This window comes from Pan troglodytes, chromosome 1, assembly GCF_028858775.2.
Source record: "Pan troglodytes isolate AG18354 chromosome 1, NHGRI_mPanTro3-v2.0_pri, whole genome shotgun sequence".
In the NCBI taxonomy this organism is placed as follows: domain Eukaryota; kingdom Metazoa; phylum Chordata; class Mammalia; order Primates; family Hominidae; genus Pan; species Pan troglodytes.
This window is the reverse complement of record NC_072398.2, coordinates 17,430,502-17,449,276: the sequence shown is the minus strand read 5'-3', so window position 1 is coordinate 17,449,276 and position 18,775 is coordinate 17,430,502. Positions and strand designations below refer to the sequence as shown.

Below are 18,775 nucleotides of genomic sequence, written 5' to 3'. Positions count from 1 at the left end.
AGTTCTGAAAATCTGAGGGTTTAATGAAAAGTAGCAAAAATTCAGTTGGTCATTTACTTCCCTGGGACATTTGATGATTGACATTTGGTGAAAGAACACTTTATTGTGAATCTCTTTGAAGTGGTGGGGCAATGAGTATTTTGGAGGTGCCCATAATCAAGCTCTTTCTTCAGAAGCTTGTGATCCTGAAAATTTTGTGTTTTCTGTGTTGTCTATAAACTGCAACTTAAGGATGTTTGCAAGGCCTATTGGCATCACGTGCTCTCTCTCTCACGCACACACACACACGCATGCGCACACACACACAAGCTTGCTAGAGCTTGCCAGTCATATGACACACTCAAGACCTGGTGTAAGTACTTTTTCTATTTTAGTCATTCACAACTTAACTGGTTTACTTGGCAAATTCTTGCTGGGGAAGAACACTTGCTTCAGAACCACATATCCCACTGAAATGTGTCAGCAAAGCAACAAATATGTATCAAGAACAAGGCAATAGGCTAAGTGCTGAGTGGGCAGATATCACAGTTAAATTATTGCTTGTCTTCCAAAATTTTTGTATCATCTCCAAAGGTTTGTTTTTCCTTTCATATCACAACAAAATGATTTCCCAGTCTTCTTTCCACACATTGGGCAAGCTTAAAATATAACATTTCTAAAAATCCTCTTTGGTGTTCCCTGAAAAGATCTATGAGCTATGGAAACCAAGCTTACCCTAAGCTGTTTAGCATTAAGAATTTGAGGAAACCAAATCTCCACTTTTATGCAGAAATCAAAGAGTAGCATAAGTAACTTGTAGGTTATTTTAATAATACAATAATTTTCTAAACAATAAACAGCTCAAATTTTGTAGCTGGCTTTGTAAGTAGAGAAATTGAGGTAAAGTCACTCAAAATCACACTGACTGATTGATTGTCAAAACTCTTAGTTCTTCCCAGGACTTTTTAAAAAACATACTTTTAATAAAAAGTACAGATAATATTTACATATTTTGTATCCTGATTTATCTTGTAATATTAAAATATTTCCTGTTTTCCTAATTGTTCATTGACTTACTGCATACCATTCTATGAGTGGATATACCATAATTTACTTAACCATTCCCCTAGAATTGGATCTGAGGCTGTTTCCATTTTCGAGAGTTTTTTTTGTTTGTTTCTGTTGGCTACTGAATACTTCCTATGGGAAAGAGGTGGACGTGGTGGAAAATGAGTTGATAGAATAGTTTGCATTTGTATAAAGCATGCAAATATGTATTTCCAGATATGTCACAGTGAAAGGATAGAATCTTTCCTGTAGAAAGAACACAGAGGTTAAGAATATAGGTTTTGGAGTCAGACAGACCTTGGCTTTATTTCTGAATCCACATAACTGTGTGACTAATTTTGAAAATTTTCTTGAACTTTCTATGAGCTTCTTTCTTTCATTTCCAAAGTGTGAGTAACCACTCTCTCGTGGGATCATTGTGAGGATAAAATGATTGATATGTAGCAATGTGCTTGGCACATAGCAGTGCTCATAAAATTGTTGCTATTTTCTATGTTTATCTTATTCCTCATCCAAACTGTAACACTCATTCATTTATTTTAGTTTTATTTTTTTGAGTCGGGGTCTGGCTCTGTTGCCCAGGCTGGAGTGCAGTGATGTGATATCGGCTCACTGCAACCTCTGCCTCCTGGGCTCAAGCCATCCTCCTACCTCAGCCTCCTGAGTAGCTGAGACTACAGGCGTGTGTCACTGCACTTGGCTACTTATTTGTATTTTTTGTAGAAATGGGGTTTTGCTATGTTGCCCAGTCTGATCTTGAACTTCTGAGCTCAAGTGATGCTCCTGCCTTGGCCTCTCAAAGTGCTAGGATTATAGACATGAGCCTCTGTGCCCAGCCCCATTCATTTATTTATTCAGCATTCACCAGTGGCTGTTGCATGTCTGACACTGAGCTTTTTACTGGCAAGACAGAGCTGAATGAGGCTGTGTTTCTGCCTTGTGGATCCCCCAGTATCCAGGGACCCAGATCAAACAGATAGGCAAGACCTCTGTGTCACGGAGGAAACTACAGGGGAAGGTACTGCTTTGGGAGTGGCTCTTGGGAAAAGTAATAGCAAAAGCCCAGAGGTTAGCACCGAAAAAGATCAAGTTCAGACTCTGCCTTTGCTATTTTCTTGCTGTGAGGCCTTGGGTAAATTACTTAAAGTTTCTGAATTTCACTTTCTGCATTTGTATTCTTACTCTGCAAAGTGTTGTGAAAGAATATACATATAGCTCTGGGCATGTAGCAGATGCTCAAAAATGATTATTATGCTTGAAGTCTTCAGTGCCCCAATCATGGCTGATTTTCATGAAAATAAACTCAACAAACTCCAGTGTTCTGAAATGTCTGAGACTGGCTCAGCTCTGCTCAGGTTAGTCTGAAATACATTTTATTACAGTCTAATTCTCTGCAAAGTGGTCATCCACACATCTTGTGTATGGTAATGTGGAATTAGAATATTCAGCTCTCAGTGAATTTCATTTATTGGCCATTATGTAAAAACCAAAGAAAAATGACTTATGAAGACATTGATTGCTTTGTAGCTTTAAAAGACCTCCTTAGAATTAGAATGGCTACACAGCCTCTAAGAATATGGTCTACACTATATGTTCTGTCATCCTGCAGACACAACAAGGAAGTGGGAATCGAATCTATTTAGCAGGATGTCTTTATGTGTGAAGATTTCTTGCTGCTTATAAATGCTTATTTGATTATTTATTCATAGATGTAGAAAGCACTTTTCTTTCATTCTGTTTCCTCATTGTCACCCAAGTAAGAGTCACTTATTACTGATGTGCTAAAGAATAACAGATGAGCATTGACCTTCAATTAAACATTAGCAAATATGTTGCAGTAGCATAAAAAATAACATCCACTTGCTTCAGAATAGAATGAGATGATGCTTAACATTTCTATTGCTGAGGTCCTATGAGTAAAACATGTTTGTTTCATAAATAGAATTTATATTATCAATTGGAACATATTCTTCAATGCATTATTTTGCCTACTGCTTAGGAATATCTTCCTTTGTTAATTTTGAGTTATTTTATTTCTACTATTCAGCCATGCTTATAAAATGCAAGTCGTATTTCTAATATTATTGCTGTTCTTTTAGTCAGATGGGTTCAACCACATTTATTCAGCACCTGCTGTGTGCAGTACACTTGTCAGCATGCTGGTCTTAAACCTTGAGCTATAAACTGAAATCACATTAACAATGTCTAGAGAAAGACTGCAGAGATTTAAAATAAAGAAAAGTCAGAGAAAGGTGAGTTATGTTTTTTTTGACCACTGGGCCAAACAGAGAAAGGAGAATAGGAGAGAAGGTTTTCTTAAAGGCACAGTAGGATTCACACAAATGAGGAGACTTAGAACAGAAAGGTCACAAATACAGCACTTGTAGTGCTGGGGATATGTATTAATATTTTAAAAAAACAACATATTTTGAAATAATTCTGCACTTAAAAGTCACAAGTATGCTACAAAGAGCTCACATATCTCCCTCGTTCTCATGCCTGAGCTGGCTCCTTCCTGAGCTGGATACATACACCCGTTATCAGAACGTTTTTCTGACCACTTGAGGGCAAGCTGCAGTTTTATTTTTATTTTTATTTTTATTTTTTGAGTCAGGGCTTGCTCTGTTGCCCAGGCTAGAGTGCAGTGGCATGATATCGGCTCTCTGCAACCTCTGCCTCCTGGGCTCAAGCCATCCTCCCACCTCAGCCTCCTGAGTAGCTGGGACTACAGGCATGTGCCACTGCACCTGGCTAATTTTTTGTAGAGATGGGGTTTTGCCATGTTCCCAGGCTGGTCTTGAACTCTTGAGCTCAAGCAATCCTCCCACCTTGGCTTCTCCAAGTGCTGGGATTACAGGTGTGAGTCATGATGCCCTGTCACTCCTAAGTACCCCATTGTGTATGCCCCCAAACAAGGACACTCTCCCATGCACCCAACCTGCAGCTTCCTCCAAGTCATGAAGTCAGCATTAATACAACACTCTTCTCCAGTCTACAGACTCCATTCCATTTCACCAAGCATCCCAGTGATGCTCCTTTCTCCTTTCTGACTCAGGAACACACATTGCATGCAGTTGTTGTAGCTCTTAAGTTTCCTCCTGCTTGAGCAGTTCGTTAGTACTCAATCGTTCTCTGTCTTCCATGTCCTTGAAAGTTTTCAGGAGTGTAGACCTTACATTCTGTTGGATGACCTTCAGCCTGGGTCTTTTGGATGTTTCCTCATGTCCGGGTTCAGGTCATGCAACCCTAATGAGAACCTCTTGGAAATGATACTGTGCGTTCACATCAGGTGTCACACAGTGTGGACCCCTCCCGCCACTGTGGATGGTAACCTTCATCACCCCATCATTGTGTGGCTGCCTGGTTTCTCCAGCACTAAGTTCCCATGTTTCCTTTGATATCTGAATAGTATGTTGTGGGCATGATAGTCTATGATTATTCTGATGCCTACTCCCCATCAAACCTCCATTTCATCATTCATTTCCATTAGTCAGCATTCTATTAGCATGGATGTGTTGGTTCCTATTCTATTCAATGGGCTGTACTTTATTACTATTATTTTGATTCTCAAAGTGTCTCAGGTTTGGACCAGAGGAACTTCTTCAAGGTGTCTCTTGTGTTCTATTGACATGTCCCCATCTGCCTTTGAATACTTCTTAATTTTTTTGTACAACAGGATGCTGTAGACACATCTGTACTGCCCCTGCCTCAGCCCTGGCCTCAGCCATTTCTCCCAGGAGCTCTGGTTCCTTGTATGGATGGATGGAGTTTAGAAATCAGGATCTGTGTGCTTGGTGTGCTCATGGCTACTGAGGTGTCATTACTTATAGGCCTTCTCAGTAGGTAAATATAGAAAATGTGTGTAAATGCACTCATATGCTTCCTTCGCTATTTCCATATTCACCTGTGAGTTTGCATATTAAAAACTAGTAGTTTATGCTAATGTTTCCTATTCCAGTGCAAGTCCTTAGAATCTTTTCTACCCTTCCCCCTTTCCATGATTATATGAACATTCTCCAATAATCAGGAATCTGGCCCTCTTTATCTTCATATCCTTAACTCCTTTATTTGTTTACATATTTCTCCATGTAACCTATCTCCCATTTATCCAAGCTGTCTTCTCCATCTGTTGCTGTGTTCCCCTCAATGTGCCTCATCCCCAGGCCCTGGCAGGCTCATCACCACGTGTGCCACCAGATGCCTCTGTGTGGCAGCCCCTGCATCCTTGGTGCTGGTGAGTGGACCACCTGTGTGCTCCTGTACGGGCTCCCAACTTACCAATGGGGCCGCTCACTGCCACCTTTTCTGCACAGGAAGAGACGAGAAGGCCCATTTATGATTTTGACCCCAGTCCCAGGCACTGAGTTCTTCAAGGGCCAGGAATGTGACTTGTTGATCTTTGTAGCCCAACAGTCTAGCTATGTTGATTTACCCAAAGCATTATTAATTGAGTGACAGATGAAATAATAAATAAACATGGCATTTGAAAGGTGAAAAAGTCTTGTCAATCATTTTCAAACACTCTCCTCTCCCAGAGGAACCATTTCCACATCATCTGTATCACATGGACAAAGATTGCCAATCTGGGTAAAGCTTCCTCCTTCCCCCATTGAGGTGTGAAATGGACTGAATGCTTGTGCTCCCTAAATTCCTGTGTTGAAACCCTAATTCTAATGCGATGGTATTAGGAGGTGGAGTGTTTGGGAGGTGATTAGGTCATGAGGGTGGAGCCTTCATGAATGGAATTAGTGCCCTTATAAGAAGAAACCAGAGAGGTAGCTTGTTCCCTTTCTGCCATGAGAAAAAGCAGCTGCCTGCAACGTGGCAGCTCTCACCAGAACCTATGCTGGCAGCTTGATCTTCGACTTCCAGCCTCCAGAACTCTGGGCAATACATTTCTGTTGTTTAATCTACCCAGTCTATGGTACTCTGTAATAGCATCACCAACTGACATAGACAAGGAGGTCTCTGATGCACGTTTTTGTTGTTTTGTAACCATCATGATTTAAAAACATCTTGTGGAGGTATTGGTCATATTTAGCACATGAGGCTCTGGGACTTAAGTGGGGTAAGTGATTTGTCAAATAGAATATGCACAGTTAGTGTCAAAGCCGTTGCCCGGATCTGGGTACCCTGATCCTTAGTGTTGTGATTCTGTGTTCTATCCAATGTCATGCCTCCCCCACATGACTCAGGAGCAGAGTGCTGGCATGGAGAAGAGACAGGGAGGCTGAGCGAGCTCACTTATGGTCCTGAATGCCAGGGGCAGAGGTTTGGACTTTGTTCTGCAGCGCACATGGAGTCCTCCAGGCCTTTGAGAAGATTTTGTATTACAGGTTGAGTATCTCTTCTATGAAATGCTTAGGACCAGAAGTGTTTTAAATTTCCAATATTTTGGGGGGTTTTAGAGTATTTGCACATATATAATGAGATATCTTCAGGATAGGACCCAAGCCTATACATGAAATTCATTTATGTTTTTTGTACATCTTATACACATAGTCTGAAGTTAACGCTATGCAAAATTTCAAAATAATTTTGCACATGAAACAAAATTTTGGCTGCATTTTGACTATGACCCATCACATGAGGTCAGATGTGCAGTTTTCTACTTATGGCATCATGTCAGCACTCAAAAGCTTTCAGACTTTGGGGCATTTCAAATTTCAGATTTTTGGATTAGAGATGCTCAACCTGTAACATGTACGAAAGTGCTTGGAGTAATGCCAGGTTCTAGCAGATGTTTTTGCATTTTGTTTATCAGCTTGTGCACATCTGAGTGTTAGGAAGGTCGCTCTGTTGGTGATGTGTGGAAACCATGGAAGGAGTGAGAGAGATCAGACAGAGAGTAATTCATCCTTGCAGAAGTGCTGACAACTCGGGCTAGGCTGGGGACAGTAGAAATGGAGAAGATGTGAATATGTCAAATACCACGAGAGACTCACGAGGATGTGAAATGTAGGAAGAGGACAAAGCAAAGGATCTGAAGCTGAAGGCCTGGATGGGATAGTGCCCTTGCAAGGCAGAGTAACATCTTGCTAGGTAGGTAGGCAGTGAACTTGATTTAAGACTTGATGAGATTTATGTCTTATATTCATTTAGTTGCTAATGAAAAGGATTTAAAGTGGCTTATGAAAAGCATAAAAAAACAAGAAACAAAACAAGGGAATCTAAAGTTCATTGTAATCAGACTCATTTTTTGAACAATTTGCTGTGAGCCAGGCAGCATCCCAGGTGCAGGTCACTATACAATGACCAACACCTGTGTCATGGCGCCTCTTGTGTGGATGCATGAGGCCTTGAACATGTGGAGGTGAGGGTGTGGTGGCTTGTCAAGGAGAACCTGCCTGTGCTTAGGGAGCTGGTGGAGCAGGGAGCCTACCTGCAGGGTTGGCAGGACCGGAGGAGATACTGGGATCTGATGGATGAGGTTGACTTAGCCTGGGCTGGATGTGGAGGAAGAATGACTCTGGCAATGGGAACGGCAGATTCTCCTGAACCCTGCTCCCAGCTCCTCTCACAGCAACTTTGCTTTTCTGGTTCCCTATGTCCGATCTGTCAGAGAACAGCTTGAATCCGACCACTTTTCACCACCTGCGCTTTCATTTCCAGGTCCTGGCTACCCTTAGGTCTTGCCTGGGGAACATCAATGACCCTGTGACTGGTCTCTGGGCTCTGCTCTTTTACAATGTGCTCCCAACAGAGCAGCCAGGTGATCCTGTTAAACATGAGCTAGATCATGCCAGTCCTCTGCTCAGAACCCTTCAGTGGCTCTCATCTCCCTTGGGGTAAACACCAAAGTCTGCTACAATGGCCTATGTGGCTCTGAAGATCAAGCCCACTCTCATACCCTCTCTCCCTCATCTACTACTTTCCCCTTCTTTCACCCTACTAGGAGTGTTCCTTACATATTGAAGCGTGTATTTGCCTCATGGCTTTTGCACTCTCTGGGAGCTCCCTCTGCCTGGAATATCCAATTAGTGAATAGGGGTGTCATTCGGGGAACCCAGAGAGCCAGCTTTTGTCAGAAAGGAGGTAGGATGCACCCTTATGCTAACCAGAGGTGGTGCTGGCAGGGCAAGTGGAAGCTCCCAGTAGCTGAGAGCTGTGAGAGAGGCTGGAGTAGGAGATAATTTAGAAATTGGAGATCATCACTGAAGCTATGCAATTGCTGGTGACCATCCTGATGCCTTTTTCTAATCATAAGATAAAAAATAACTGGGGCTGAGCATGGTGGCTCACGCCTGCAATCCTAACACTTTGGGAGGCCGAGGCAGGAAGATCACTTGAGGCCAGGAGTTTGTGATCAGCCTGGACAACATGACAAAACCCCATCTCTGAAAAAAAAAATTTAAAAAGCAGAGCCTGGTGGCACATACCTGTAGTCCAAGTTACTTAGGAGGCTGAGGTGGGAGTATTGCTTGAGCCCAGGAGTTTGACATCAGCCTGGGCAACATAACAGGGCTCCTTAGCTACAAAAATAAAAATAAAGAAAGCTAGGTGTGGTGGCACATGCCAGTAGTCCCAGCTACTTGGGAGGCTGAGGCAGGAGGATCGCTTGAGCCCAGGAGTTGGAGGCTGCCACTGCATTCCAGCATAGGTGACAGAGCAACACTTTGTCTTAAAAAAGAAAAAAAAAAGAGAGAAAGTAGTAGCTTTTGATGCCTACCCTTTTGAAGGTGAGTGGCAGCATGGAACATAGCTAATCACAGATATTTTCTGCGATAACTTATATCTTTCTTTGGAATTCACTGTGAGTGTAATTTTTGGCAGCCAGTTTACCATTTCCAGTGTTTAATTTTGTTGGATCAGCCTGCGCTCTCCGAGAACTTTTCATCTGGCAGTGGATGGGTATAGTTTAGAATATGGTGGATAGCAGAGGGAGGCTAGACTGGGTTTTTAATTTTTTTTGGAATTTGAAGACAGTGCTTAATGATATTACTAATAATAGACAATCCTTTTGAACACGTACAAAGTGCCAGGCATGATGCTAAATGCTTTGCATAGATTATCTCAGTTAATCCTCAGAAGACCTTATGATGTAGATACTATTATTAACCCCATTTTTTACAGAGCAGGAAACTGAAGCTTAGAAAGGTTAAGTAACTTGAAGGTCAGACAGCTAGAAGTGGCAGAGGTGGGGAAGACTCAGGTGTTCTCTTAACCCCTATGGAACAGATCTGGATGCATCTTTACATACATTATGACTGTATCAGGATGCTATTTTAGAACACATAATTCAAGAACTTTATTGCATTTCACCAAAGTTTTGAGTTTGTAGAACAAGAAATAAAGTATTAAGAAAGAAATCATATAAACGTTTGAACGCTTGGTGTCAGTTAAGGAATGGGTACATTTCAGCATTATCCTAGAAGGTCTTATCAGGCCAGACTCTACTGCGTATTTTAAGTGGGGTGTCTGAATTAGCTTCTGCAGTAACTTCTGAAGAAGGTGGCACAGACTGAGAGATCTGCTAATTACTTGGGACTTGATCTTGGACAGATGACCTTTTCTAGTATCCTTAGAATGAATTGTTGGTAAACGCTTAGTTACCGGCTATAGGTTTCAATGCATATGACAAGTTTATGTGAATGTCTTTCACTTAACAGCCTCAGAGACACAAGTTTTCTGCCCTTTCCTCTACCTTTTTGGGACCCAGGTGTGTGCCTTGGGAATGGGCCAGTGCAGGAAAAGAGTTAGGTTGAGAGGCACACTGTGACTCATGTTACTCTCTGCTGGTGTATGATAAAAGGTTTTGTTCAAAATGACAAGCTTGTTGAAAAATGTGTTTTAATTTAGACTTGAGTCTTATCGAAATGGCCTCCTTAGAAAATGGCTTATAGAGCCATAAGAACATAAAGGAGTCTTTGTGATCTAGGGTAGAGACTCTTAAAACATTTTCTCATTATGACGTAAAAAAGGATAATGTTTGTATTGCACACTGGGGTTAAGTAGTAAGTGCTAATGGCCCGAGGTGATGGCTTGGGATGTTGAGCTGCCTTGGGCCCACCCACTGCCCCAGGGTGAAGAGGATCAAGGTCTTAGTGCACTAGCCTGCTAAGGACCACCAGAAGGGAAGCTCTGATGAATGGTATCTTAAAACCCAGTCCTTCCATTTCTGCAGAAATAGTTTTATGCGAAACTTTCTAATTCTTTGGGCATTGGATTTTGAAGATAAGTTCTCATTAGAATGGATTCCAATTTCTGCAGTTTATTTAAAATTTTTTAACAGTTTGATACCAACACTTTATTAGCAAAGAAAATGGAATCAACTTTTTTTTTGGTGCCAGAAAGCATAGTTTTTTTTCCATAAGAAACAAAGGTGGAATATATGTAATGGGTGAGAGACAACCAAAACTTGCCACATAAGGGCCAGTGAGAGAATCCCAACAAATAGCAAAAGTTCATTTTTCCATGACCTATTCATCACAGAACAATTAAAAAGCTACACAAAGATCAGTCTTACCTGCATTTTAGAAATACATTTCAATTCACCCATGGATCCAACATGGGTGATCTATCTATCTATTCTTTTAGATAGACAGAGAAGTTTTTATTAACTAACTTAGGAAAAAACACTACCTGTTAAACTCATAAACAATTGTTTAAAGAGTATCTACAGAATCCTTCTCTCAATGTTTCCATGTAAAAGAAATGAAAATCAATAGTCCAGAGATCCTCATTAATAATGAGCCACTGATAAACACAACATATTTATAACTTGTATAACATTTTATTTATGTGCATTCTTTGAGCATTATGCAATATGTAATTAAAATTTTTTTAATTAAAAAAATTTAATATCTTTATTTTTTGTCAATTGATTTTCCCCCACTTAAAAAATTTGCAAATAATAATTGTGCATATTCATGGAGTACATAGCGATGCTTCAGTACATATAATATATAGTGATCAGATGGGGGTAATTAGCATATCCTTCATCTCAAACATTTATTTTCTTGTTTTTTTTTTTGAGACGTAGTTTTCCTCTGTTGCCCAGGCTGGAGTGCAGTGGCAAGATCTCGGCTCACTGCATCCTTCATCTCCCGGGTTCAAGTGATTCTCCTGCCTCAGCCTCCCGAGTAGCTGGGATCACAGGCGCCTACCACCATGCCTGGCTAATTTTTGTATTTTTAGTAGAGACGGGGTTTCACTATGTTGGTCAAGCTGGTCTTGAACTCCTGACCTCAAGCAATCCACCTGCTTCGGCCTCCCAAAGTGCTGGGATTACAGGTATGAGCCACCGCGCTCAGCCTAAACATTCATTATCTTTTTGTGTTGGGAACATTCAACATCCTTCTGACTATTTGAAACTCTAAAATATACTATTGTGAACTATAGTCATTCTCTATTGCTGTAGAACACTAGAACTTATTCCTCCTATCTAGCTGTAATTCTGTAACTTTTAACAAATCTCTCCCTATCCTTCACTTCCCCCTACCCTTCTCAGCCTCTAATATCCTCTATCCTACCTCTTACTTCTATGACATCAACCCTGATACAGTTTGGATGTTTGTCCCCTTCAAATTTCATGTTGAAATGTGATCCCCAGTGTTGGAGATGGGCCTGGTGGGAGGTGTTTGGGTCATGGGGTGGATCCCTCGAGAATGGCTTGATTCTCTTCCCATGGTAATGAGTGAGTTTTCACTCTGTTAGTTCATGTGAGAGCTGGTTGTTTAAAAGAGCCTGGCATTTCTTGCTTGTTCCCTCTCTTGCCACGTGACATGCCTGCTCTCCCTTAGCCTTCTGCCATGATTGTAAGCTCCCTGAGGCCCTCACTGGAAGCAGATGCCGGCACTAAGCTTCTTGTAAAGTCTGCAGAACCAGGAGCTAAATAAATCTGTTTTCTTTATAAATTACCCAGCCTCAGGTATTCCTTTATAGCAATGCAAAACGGATTTAAGCAAACTCATTTTAGCTTCCACATATGAGTGAAAACATGTTTAACTTTCTGTTCCTGGCTTATTTCACTTAACATAATGTCTTTCAGTTTCATTCATGTTGCCAAGAATGACAGGATTTCATTCTTAATGGCTGAATAGTATTTCATTGTGGATATATACCACATTTGCTTTATCCATTCATCTGTTGTTGGACACTTAGATTGATTCCATATCTTGACTAATATGAATAATGCTGCAAGAACATGGGGGTGTAGATGTCTCTTTGAGATGCTGATTTCCTTTCTTTTGGATAAATGTGCAGTAGTGGGATTGCTGGATCATATGATTGTTCTATTTGTAGTTTCTTGAGGAACTTCCATACTGTTCTCCGTTGTGGCTGTACTGGTTTACATTCCCACCAACAATGTGTAAGAGTTCCTTTTTCTTCACATCCTTACAAGCATTTGCTGTTTATTTTTTTTTTTTGTCTTCTTGATAATAGCTATCCTAACTGGGGTGAGATGATACCTCTTTGTGATTTTGATTTGCATATACCTGATGATCAGTGATGTTGAGCATTAAAAATACATTTTTGGCCATTTTTATGCCTTCTTTTGAGAAATGTCTGTTCGGATTATTTGCCCATTTTTAAATTAGATTGTATTTCTTTTGTTGAGATGATTCAGTTCCTTGTATATTCTGGATAGTAATCCCCTGTTGGATGGGTAGTTTGCAAACATTTTCTCCCATTCTGTAGGTTGTCTTTTCACTCTGTTGATTGTTTATTTCTTTTATTTTTTTGAGAAAGGGTCTCACTCTATTCCCCAGGCTAGAATGCAGTGGCATGATCACAGATCACTGCAGCCTCAACTTCCCCAGACTCAGGTGATCCTCCCACCTCAGCCTCCTGAGTAGCTAGGACTACAGCCATACACCACCATGCCTGGCTAATTTTTGTATTTTTGTGTAGAGATGGTGTTTCACCATGTTTCCCAGGCTAGTCTTAAACTCCTGAGCTCAAGTGATCCTCCTCATTTAGCCTCCCAAAGTGCTGGGATTACAGGTGTGAGCCATTGGGCCTGGCCTTGTTGATTGTTTTCTTTGCTGTGCAGAAGATTTTTAATTTGATAAAATCTCACTTGTTTAGTTTTGCTATTGTTGTCTGTGCTTTTAAAATCTTATTCATAAAATGTTTTCCCAGGCTCATGTCCTCTGTTTTCTTCTCATAATTTTATCATTTTTGGTCTTACATTTAGGTCTTTGATTGATTTAGAGTAGATTTTCATATAAGGTTAGAGGCAGGGGTCTACTTTCATCCTTCTGCGTATGGATATACAGTTTTCCCAACACCATTTGTTGAAGAGACCTTCTTTTCCCCAATTAGTGTTTGGAACCTTTGTCAAAAATCCAAAAATCAGTTGACAGTATATATGTGGATTAATTTCTGGATTCTCAATACTGTTCCATCGGTCCCTGTATCTAATTTTATGCCAGTACCATGTTGTTTTGGTTACTACAGCTTTGTAGTATATTTTGAGGTCTGGTAGTGTGATACCTCCAGTGTTGTTCTTTTTGCTTATGATTACTTTGGTTATTTGGGGTCTTTTGTAGTTCCATACAAACTTTAGGATTTTTTTTTCTGTTTCTGTGAGAAATGTCATTGGTATTTTGATAGAGATTGCACTGTTATTTTAACAATATTAATTCTTACAATCCATCAGTATGGGCTGTCTTTTCATTTGTTTGTATCCTCTTCAATTTCTTTCATCAATGGTTCATAGTTTCCCTTGCAGAGATCTTTCACTTTCTTGGTTAAATTTATTTCTAGGTATTTTAATATTTTTGTAGTTATTGTAAATGAAATTTCCTTATTAATTTATTTTTCAGCTAGTTTATTGTCCATGTATAGAAATGCCACTGGTTTTTGTATATTAATTTTGTATCCTGCAACTTCACTGAATTCATTTATCAGTTCTAAGAGTTTTTTTGCTAGAGTCTTTAGGTTTTTCTAGATATAAGAGCATGCCATCTGCAAATAGGGACAATTTAACTTCCCCCATTCCAATTTGAATGGCTTTTATTTCTCTCTCTTATCTAATTGCTCTGGATAGGACTTCCAGTGCTATGTTGAATAAGACTGGTGACAGTTGGGCATCCTTGTGCTGTTCCATTTATTAGAGGAAAAGCTTTCAGCATTTCCCCACTCAGTAAGATGTTCACTGTATGTTTGTCAGATATGCCATTTATTACATTGAGGTACTTTCCTTCTATACCTAATTTGTTGAGAATTTTTTTATTATGAAGGGATGTTGAATTTTATCAAAAGCTTTTTCTGCATCTATTGAGATGATCATATGATTTTTGCCCTTCATTCTATTGATGAGATGTATGATGTTTATTGATTTGCATATTTTGAACCAACTTTGCATTCCTGGGATAAATCCCACTTGATCATGGTATATTATCTTTTTGATGTGTTGTTTGATTCTGTTTGCTGATATTCTGTTGAGAATTTTTGTGTCTCTCTTCATCAGAGATGTTGGCTTCTTTTGTTGTTGTGTCCTTGTCTCATTTTGGTGTCAGAGTAATGTTAACCTTGTAGAATGAGTTAGGAGGAATTCCTTGCCTTTTAATTTTTTGGAATAGTTTAAGAAGAATTGGTATTAATTATTCTTTAAAGGTTCAACAGAGGGTGTGGGATAGGGGTAGGGAGTGCATACCTTATGCTTCTAATCTGGAGCAATGCAGCTGTGCAGATTCCTGGCAGCTCTCCAAACTGGACTCAGGGCTTGCAAGAACTGTGAGATTCTCCTTTTGCAAGGACTGTAGGTGTTTGCTCTGTCAATAGGAGTTGATGAGGTCCTTCTGTTTATCTTTTCCATGCAATAAGAAGTCCCTCCTGACTCCAGGCAGATTCAATCTGAGCAGGGGATACAGGGCTGCAGAGGCTGAGTGCCTGCATGCTGCCTTTCGGGACTGCCATTCATCACAGTTGCATTTTCACTCCCCCACCGTACTCCAGCACCCTCCCTTCAACACTCCAGTCAAATCTTACTGTTTATTCATTGCCTTGGTCCTTTTTTTTGGTGGGGGTCTGGGGGCAGGCAGAATGCCAGGCATCTCTAATCAACCATCTGCTGACAGCACTCTTCCAAATGATCTGGAGTTTATTTTTATTTTTAAGAAAAAATTGTATTACACAGATTCTATATTTATACCTTGTGCCAGTAGACTTAAGGTCATTAAAATATAATGGAACCCCTACTTTACAACAGAAGTGGATATATAGTCATCTATAGCATGGTAGAATTCGAACATCATTTCTATGGCTTTAGTAACTGTGACTGGCTCTATCTGGATGTGCAATTTCTGAGGAAATGTTAAAATCAAAACCTGGGCACTGATTTTTTTTAAAAAAGTAATTATATAAAACTCACCAAAATTATAGTTTTTTCCCCCAAAATGCTCATTGTGCTTTTAAAATAATTAATATTAAGTATCCCTCTGTGTGAAGATCATAATTATGACCATCATATCACTATGTCAACAATGACCTTTGAGAGTTAAAAGAATAAAAGATAGGAGAGCCATCTTGTTGGTGCAAAGAAGATTCTTAGAAGTACCAACTGAGAGATGAAAGTGCTGGCCTAGAAACTAGTAACCTTCTCATGATGTCATTAAGGCAAAGGTTCACTACAACTGGAGCTAAGAGACACCGGGGTTATCTATTTTGCATTTCATGGTTCTTTTTTCCTCTCTCTCATCATTTTGGGTTTCCAGCTGAGACGTTACAACAAAGATTAGAAGACCTGGAACAAGAGAAAATCAGCCTGCACTTTCAACTTCCTTCAAGGCAGCCAGCTCTTAGCAGTTTCCTGGGTCACCTGGCAGCACAAGTCCAGGCTGCCTTGTGCCGTGGGGCCACTCAGCAGTGAGTACTTGTTATTGTCACCATTTTCCCCTCATGTTTCTTCCTACCTCTCAGCTCCCACATAGTGAAGAGCTGGGAGGAGCTTAGCTGTAGAGACCCTTGGCTGCCTTTCCTGGGAAGGGCCCTTTGTTGGTTGGGAAGGTGGGGATTCTTCCAGAGTGAGATATGGCCCATGTGGGTCATGCATCTCTAGAAAGAAGACTTTTCTGCCACTTGACAGAGAGAGAACCTTCTCAAGTGCAGCTGCATCCCAGGTCTGAAGCATCTCTTGGGAAACTACCCTTCTAAGAAGGTGGGGGTAATTTCCTCTTGTTGAGGCAGCTTGGTGTCCCGTGATCATATTAAGCCTGTAAGATAAACAGATGGTCCCCTCTGACTGAGCAATGAAAATCCATCCTCCTCCTAACTCTGCCCTCCAGCTCCTGAGCAACATTTGCTATTTGTGTCACCCAAGGCTCTTCTGAGATTAGTAATATATAGAGAGCAGTTGCTGCTTCTAATCCAGTGGCTTGTGGTCCTGGCTGCATGTTTGAATAACTTAGAAAGATTTAAAACCTACCATTGTCCAGGCTCCTCCCCAGGCAAGCTAAGTCAGAATGTCTAGGTGTGGGAGGCAAGAGTGGCTCCCAGATATTGGCATGCTTAAAAAGGCTGAGAACCACTGCTCCATCTACCTTTGTGTTCCCTTTCTCCCTAGGTAAAGGTCTGAGAGGGAACAGGTGTTTTATGAATGCTATGAGCCTCATCACAATTCAGGTCTGGTTCTACTTAGTTATCAACATGGCCACAACAATTCCGCTTTATTTCCCACTTCCAATTGGCCCTGACAATCACAAGATTTTCTGGCCTATTCCTATTAAGTGTACATGGCATTATACATTTAGTTTATCTTGATACCTCCCTGAAGCCTGCCTGCACAGTGAGACCAATTACTTTCAGTTTTGCCAGTAGCATGTAGCAGAGTGAATGGCACCTGGTAGGTGCTTCCTTATAACTATTTGCTTAGTGAACTTTTTCATGGTTCTCCTCAATAGAGAGTGAATTTCACCTCGCCATTTTCATTCTTTTCTAATCTGACATTGAGACATCATTGCAACATTGCGTGTTCCTCTTTCACACACGAGGCCACTCCCAAATTGACTTTCTCTGTAATTCTCTCATTCTTTTATCTTTGGGGTTATTTCTTGTCGTCTACTCCAGTCTTGGGAAAATTTTAGCATGTAAAAATAGGGCACAAAGATTGAGGCACAATAAATTTAGCTAATTTATTATGTTTCTATTTATTTAACAAACACTTTCATAACAGTTACTAAGTGCTTTAGAAGTTACTCATTTAATTTATTTCCATTTTTGAAAATTGTGGTAAAATACACATAACATAAAATTCACCATCTTAAGTGATGGTGATTAAGTGATTAAGCCATTGTTAAGTATACAGTTCAGTGGTATTGAATACATCATAATGTTGTGCAATAATCACCACCATTCATCTCCAGAACTTTTCCCTCTTCCCCAACTGACACTCTGTACCCATTAAGCAATAAATCCCCATCCCTTCCCCTCTTCCAGTCCCTGACAACCACATTCTAATTTCCATTTCTCTGAATTTGACTACTCTGTGTACCTCATAGAAGTGACATCATACAATATTTGCTCTTTTGTGACTGACATTTCTTATAGTATAGTGTCTTCAATGTTCATCCATCTGATAGCATGTGTGAGAATTTCCTTCCTTTCAAGGCTGTATAATACTCCATTGTATGGATAGACTACAGTTTGCTCATTCATTCATTAAAATAACTCATTTAATGTTCATGACAATTCTAGGGGGTAGTATTATTTTATATATTGATACCTACGTGTATAGAGATCTGTATCTACATCTATACCTGAATTTTAGGATAAGGAAACCAGGCCCAATAGAAGCTAAGAAACTTAGGCAGATCCACCAGCAGGTGAGTGCTGAGGGAGACACAAACCCAACTGTCTGGCTTGCATCTTGGCCCTGAATCAGTGCACTGTGCTGCCTTTTAAGTCTGGGCTGGCAAAGGCTGCTATATTATTATCTCTTTAGCCATACCTGCAATTTGGATGGAGAGTGTATTAGTCCATTCTCACATTGCTATAAAGAAATAACTGAGACTGAGTAGTTTATAAATGAAAGAAGTTAATTGTCTCATGGTTCTACAGGCTGTACAGGGAGCATGATGGTAGCATCTGCTCAGCTTCTGGGGAGGCCTCAGTAAACTTACAATCATGGTGGAAGGTGAAAGGGGAGCACACACATTGCATTGCCAGAGTAGGAACAGGAGAGAGAGAGAAAAGAGGGAGGTGCCACACACTTTTAAACAACCAGATCTCATGAGAACTCTATCATGAGAATAGCACCAGAGGATGGTGCTAAACCATTCATGAAGTATCCACCCCCATGATGCAGTCATCTTCCACCAGGCCCTGCCTCCAACACTTGGGATTACAATTTCACATGAGATTTGGGTGGGGACACAGATCCAAACCATATCATTCCACCCATGTTCTCCCCAAATCTCATGTTTTTCTCACATTGCAAAATACAATCATCCCTTCCCAATAGTCCCCCAAAGTCTTAACTCATTTCCAGCATTAACTCAAAAGTCCAAAGTCTCATCTGAGACAAGCCTAGTCCCTTCTGCCTGTGAGAGTCTGTAAAATATAAAACCAGTTAGTTACTTCCAAGATATAGACATTGGGTTAATACTCCTGTTCCAAAAGAGAGAAACTGGTCAAAAGAAAGGGGCTACAGGCCCCATGCAAATTGAAATGCAGTAGGGCAGTCATTAAATCTTAAAGCTCCAAAATAATCTCATTTTGACTCCATGTCTCACATCCAGAGCACACTGGTGCAAGGAGTGGGCTCCCATAACCTTGGGCAGCC

The 18,775-nt window shown here is 40.5% G+C and overlaps 1 protein-coding gene across 9 annotated transcripts in view; it reads left to right on the top strand.

Annotated features, from left to right (window-relative positions):
• DISC1 (DISC1 scaffold protein) overlaps window positions 1-18,775 on the top strand; it is a 414,923-nt gene that overhangs the window by 108,171 nt on the left and 287,977 nt on the right. For all 9 annotated transcript variants that reach the window (XM_001151459.7, XM_054660130.2, XM_009441659.4 and 6 more), the window contains exon 4: window positions 15,711-15,861. In XM_001151459.7, coding sequence (XP_001151459.4) covers window positions 15,711-15,861 — 151 coding nt within the window. The remainder of the gene's footprint in view (window positions 1-15,710; window positions 15,862-18,775) is intronic.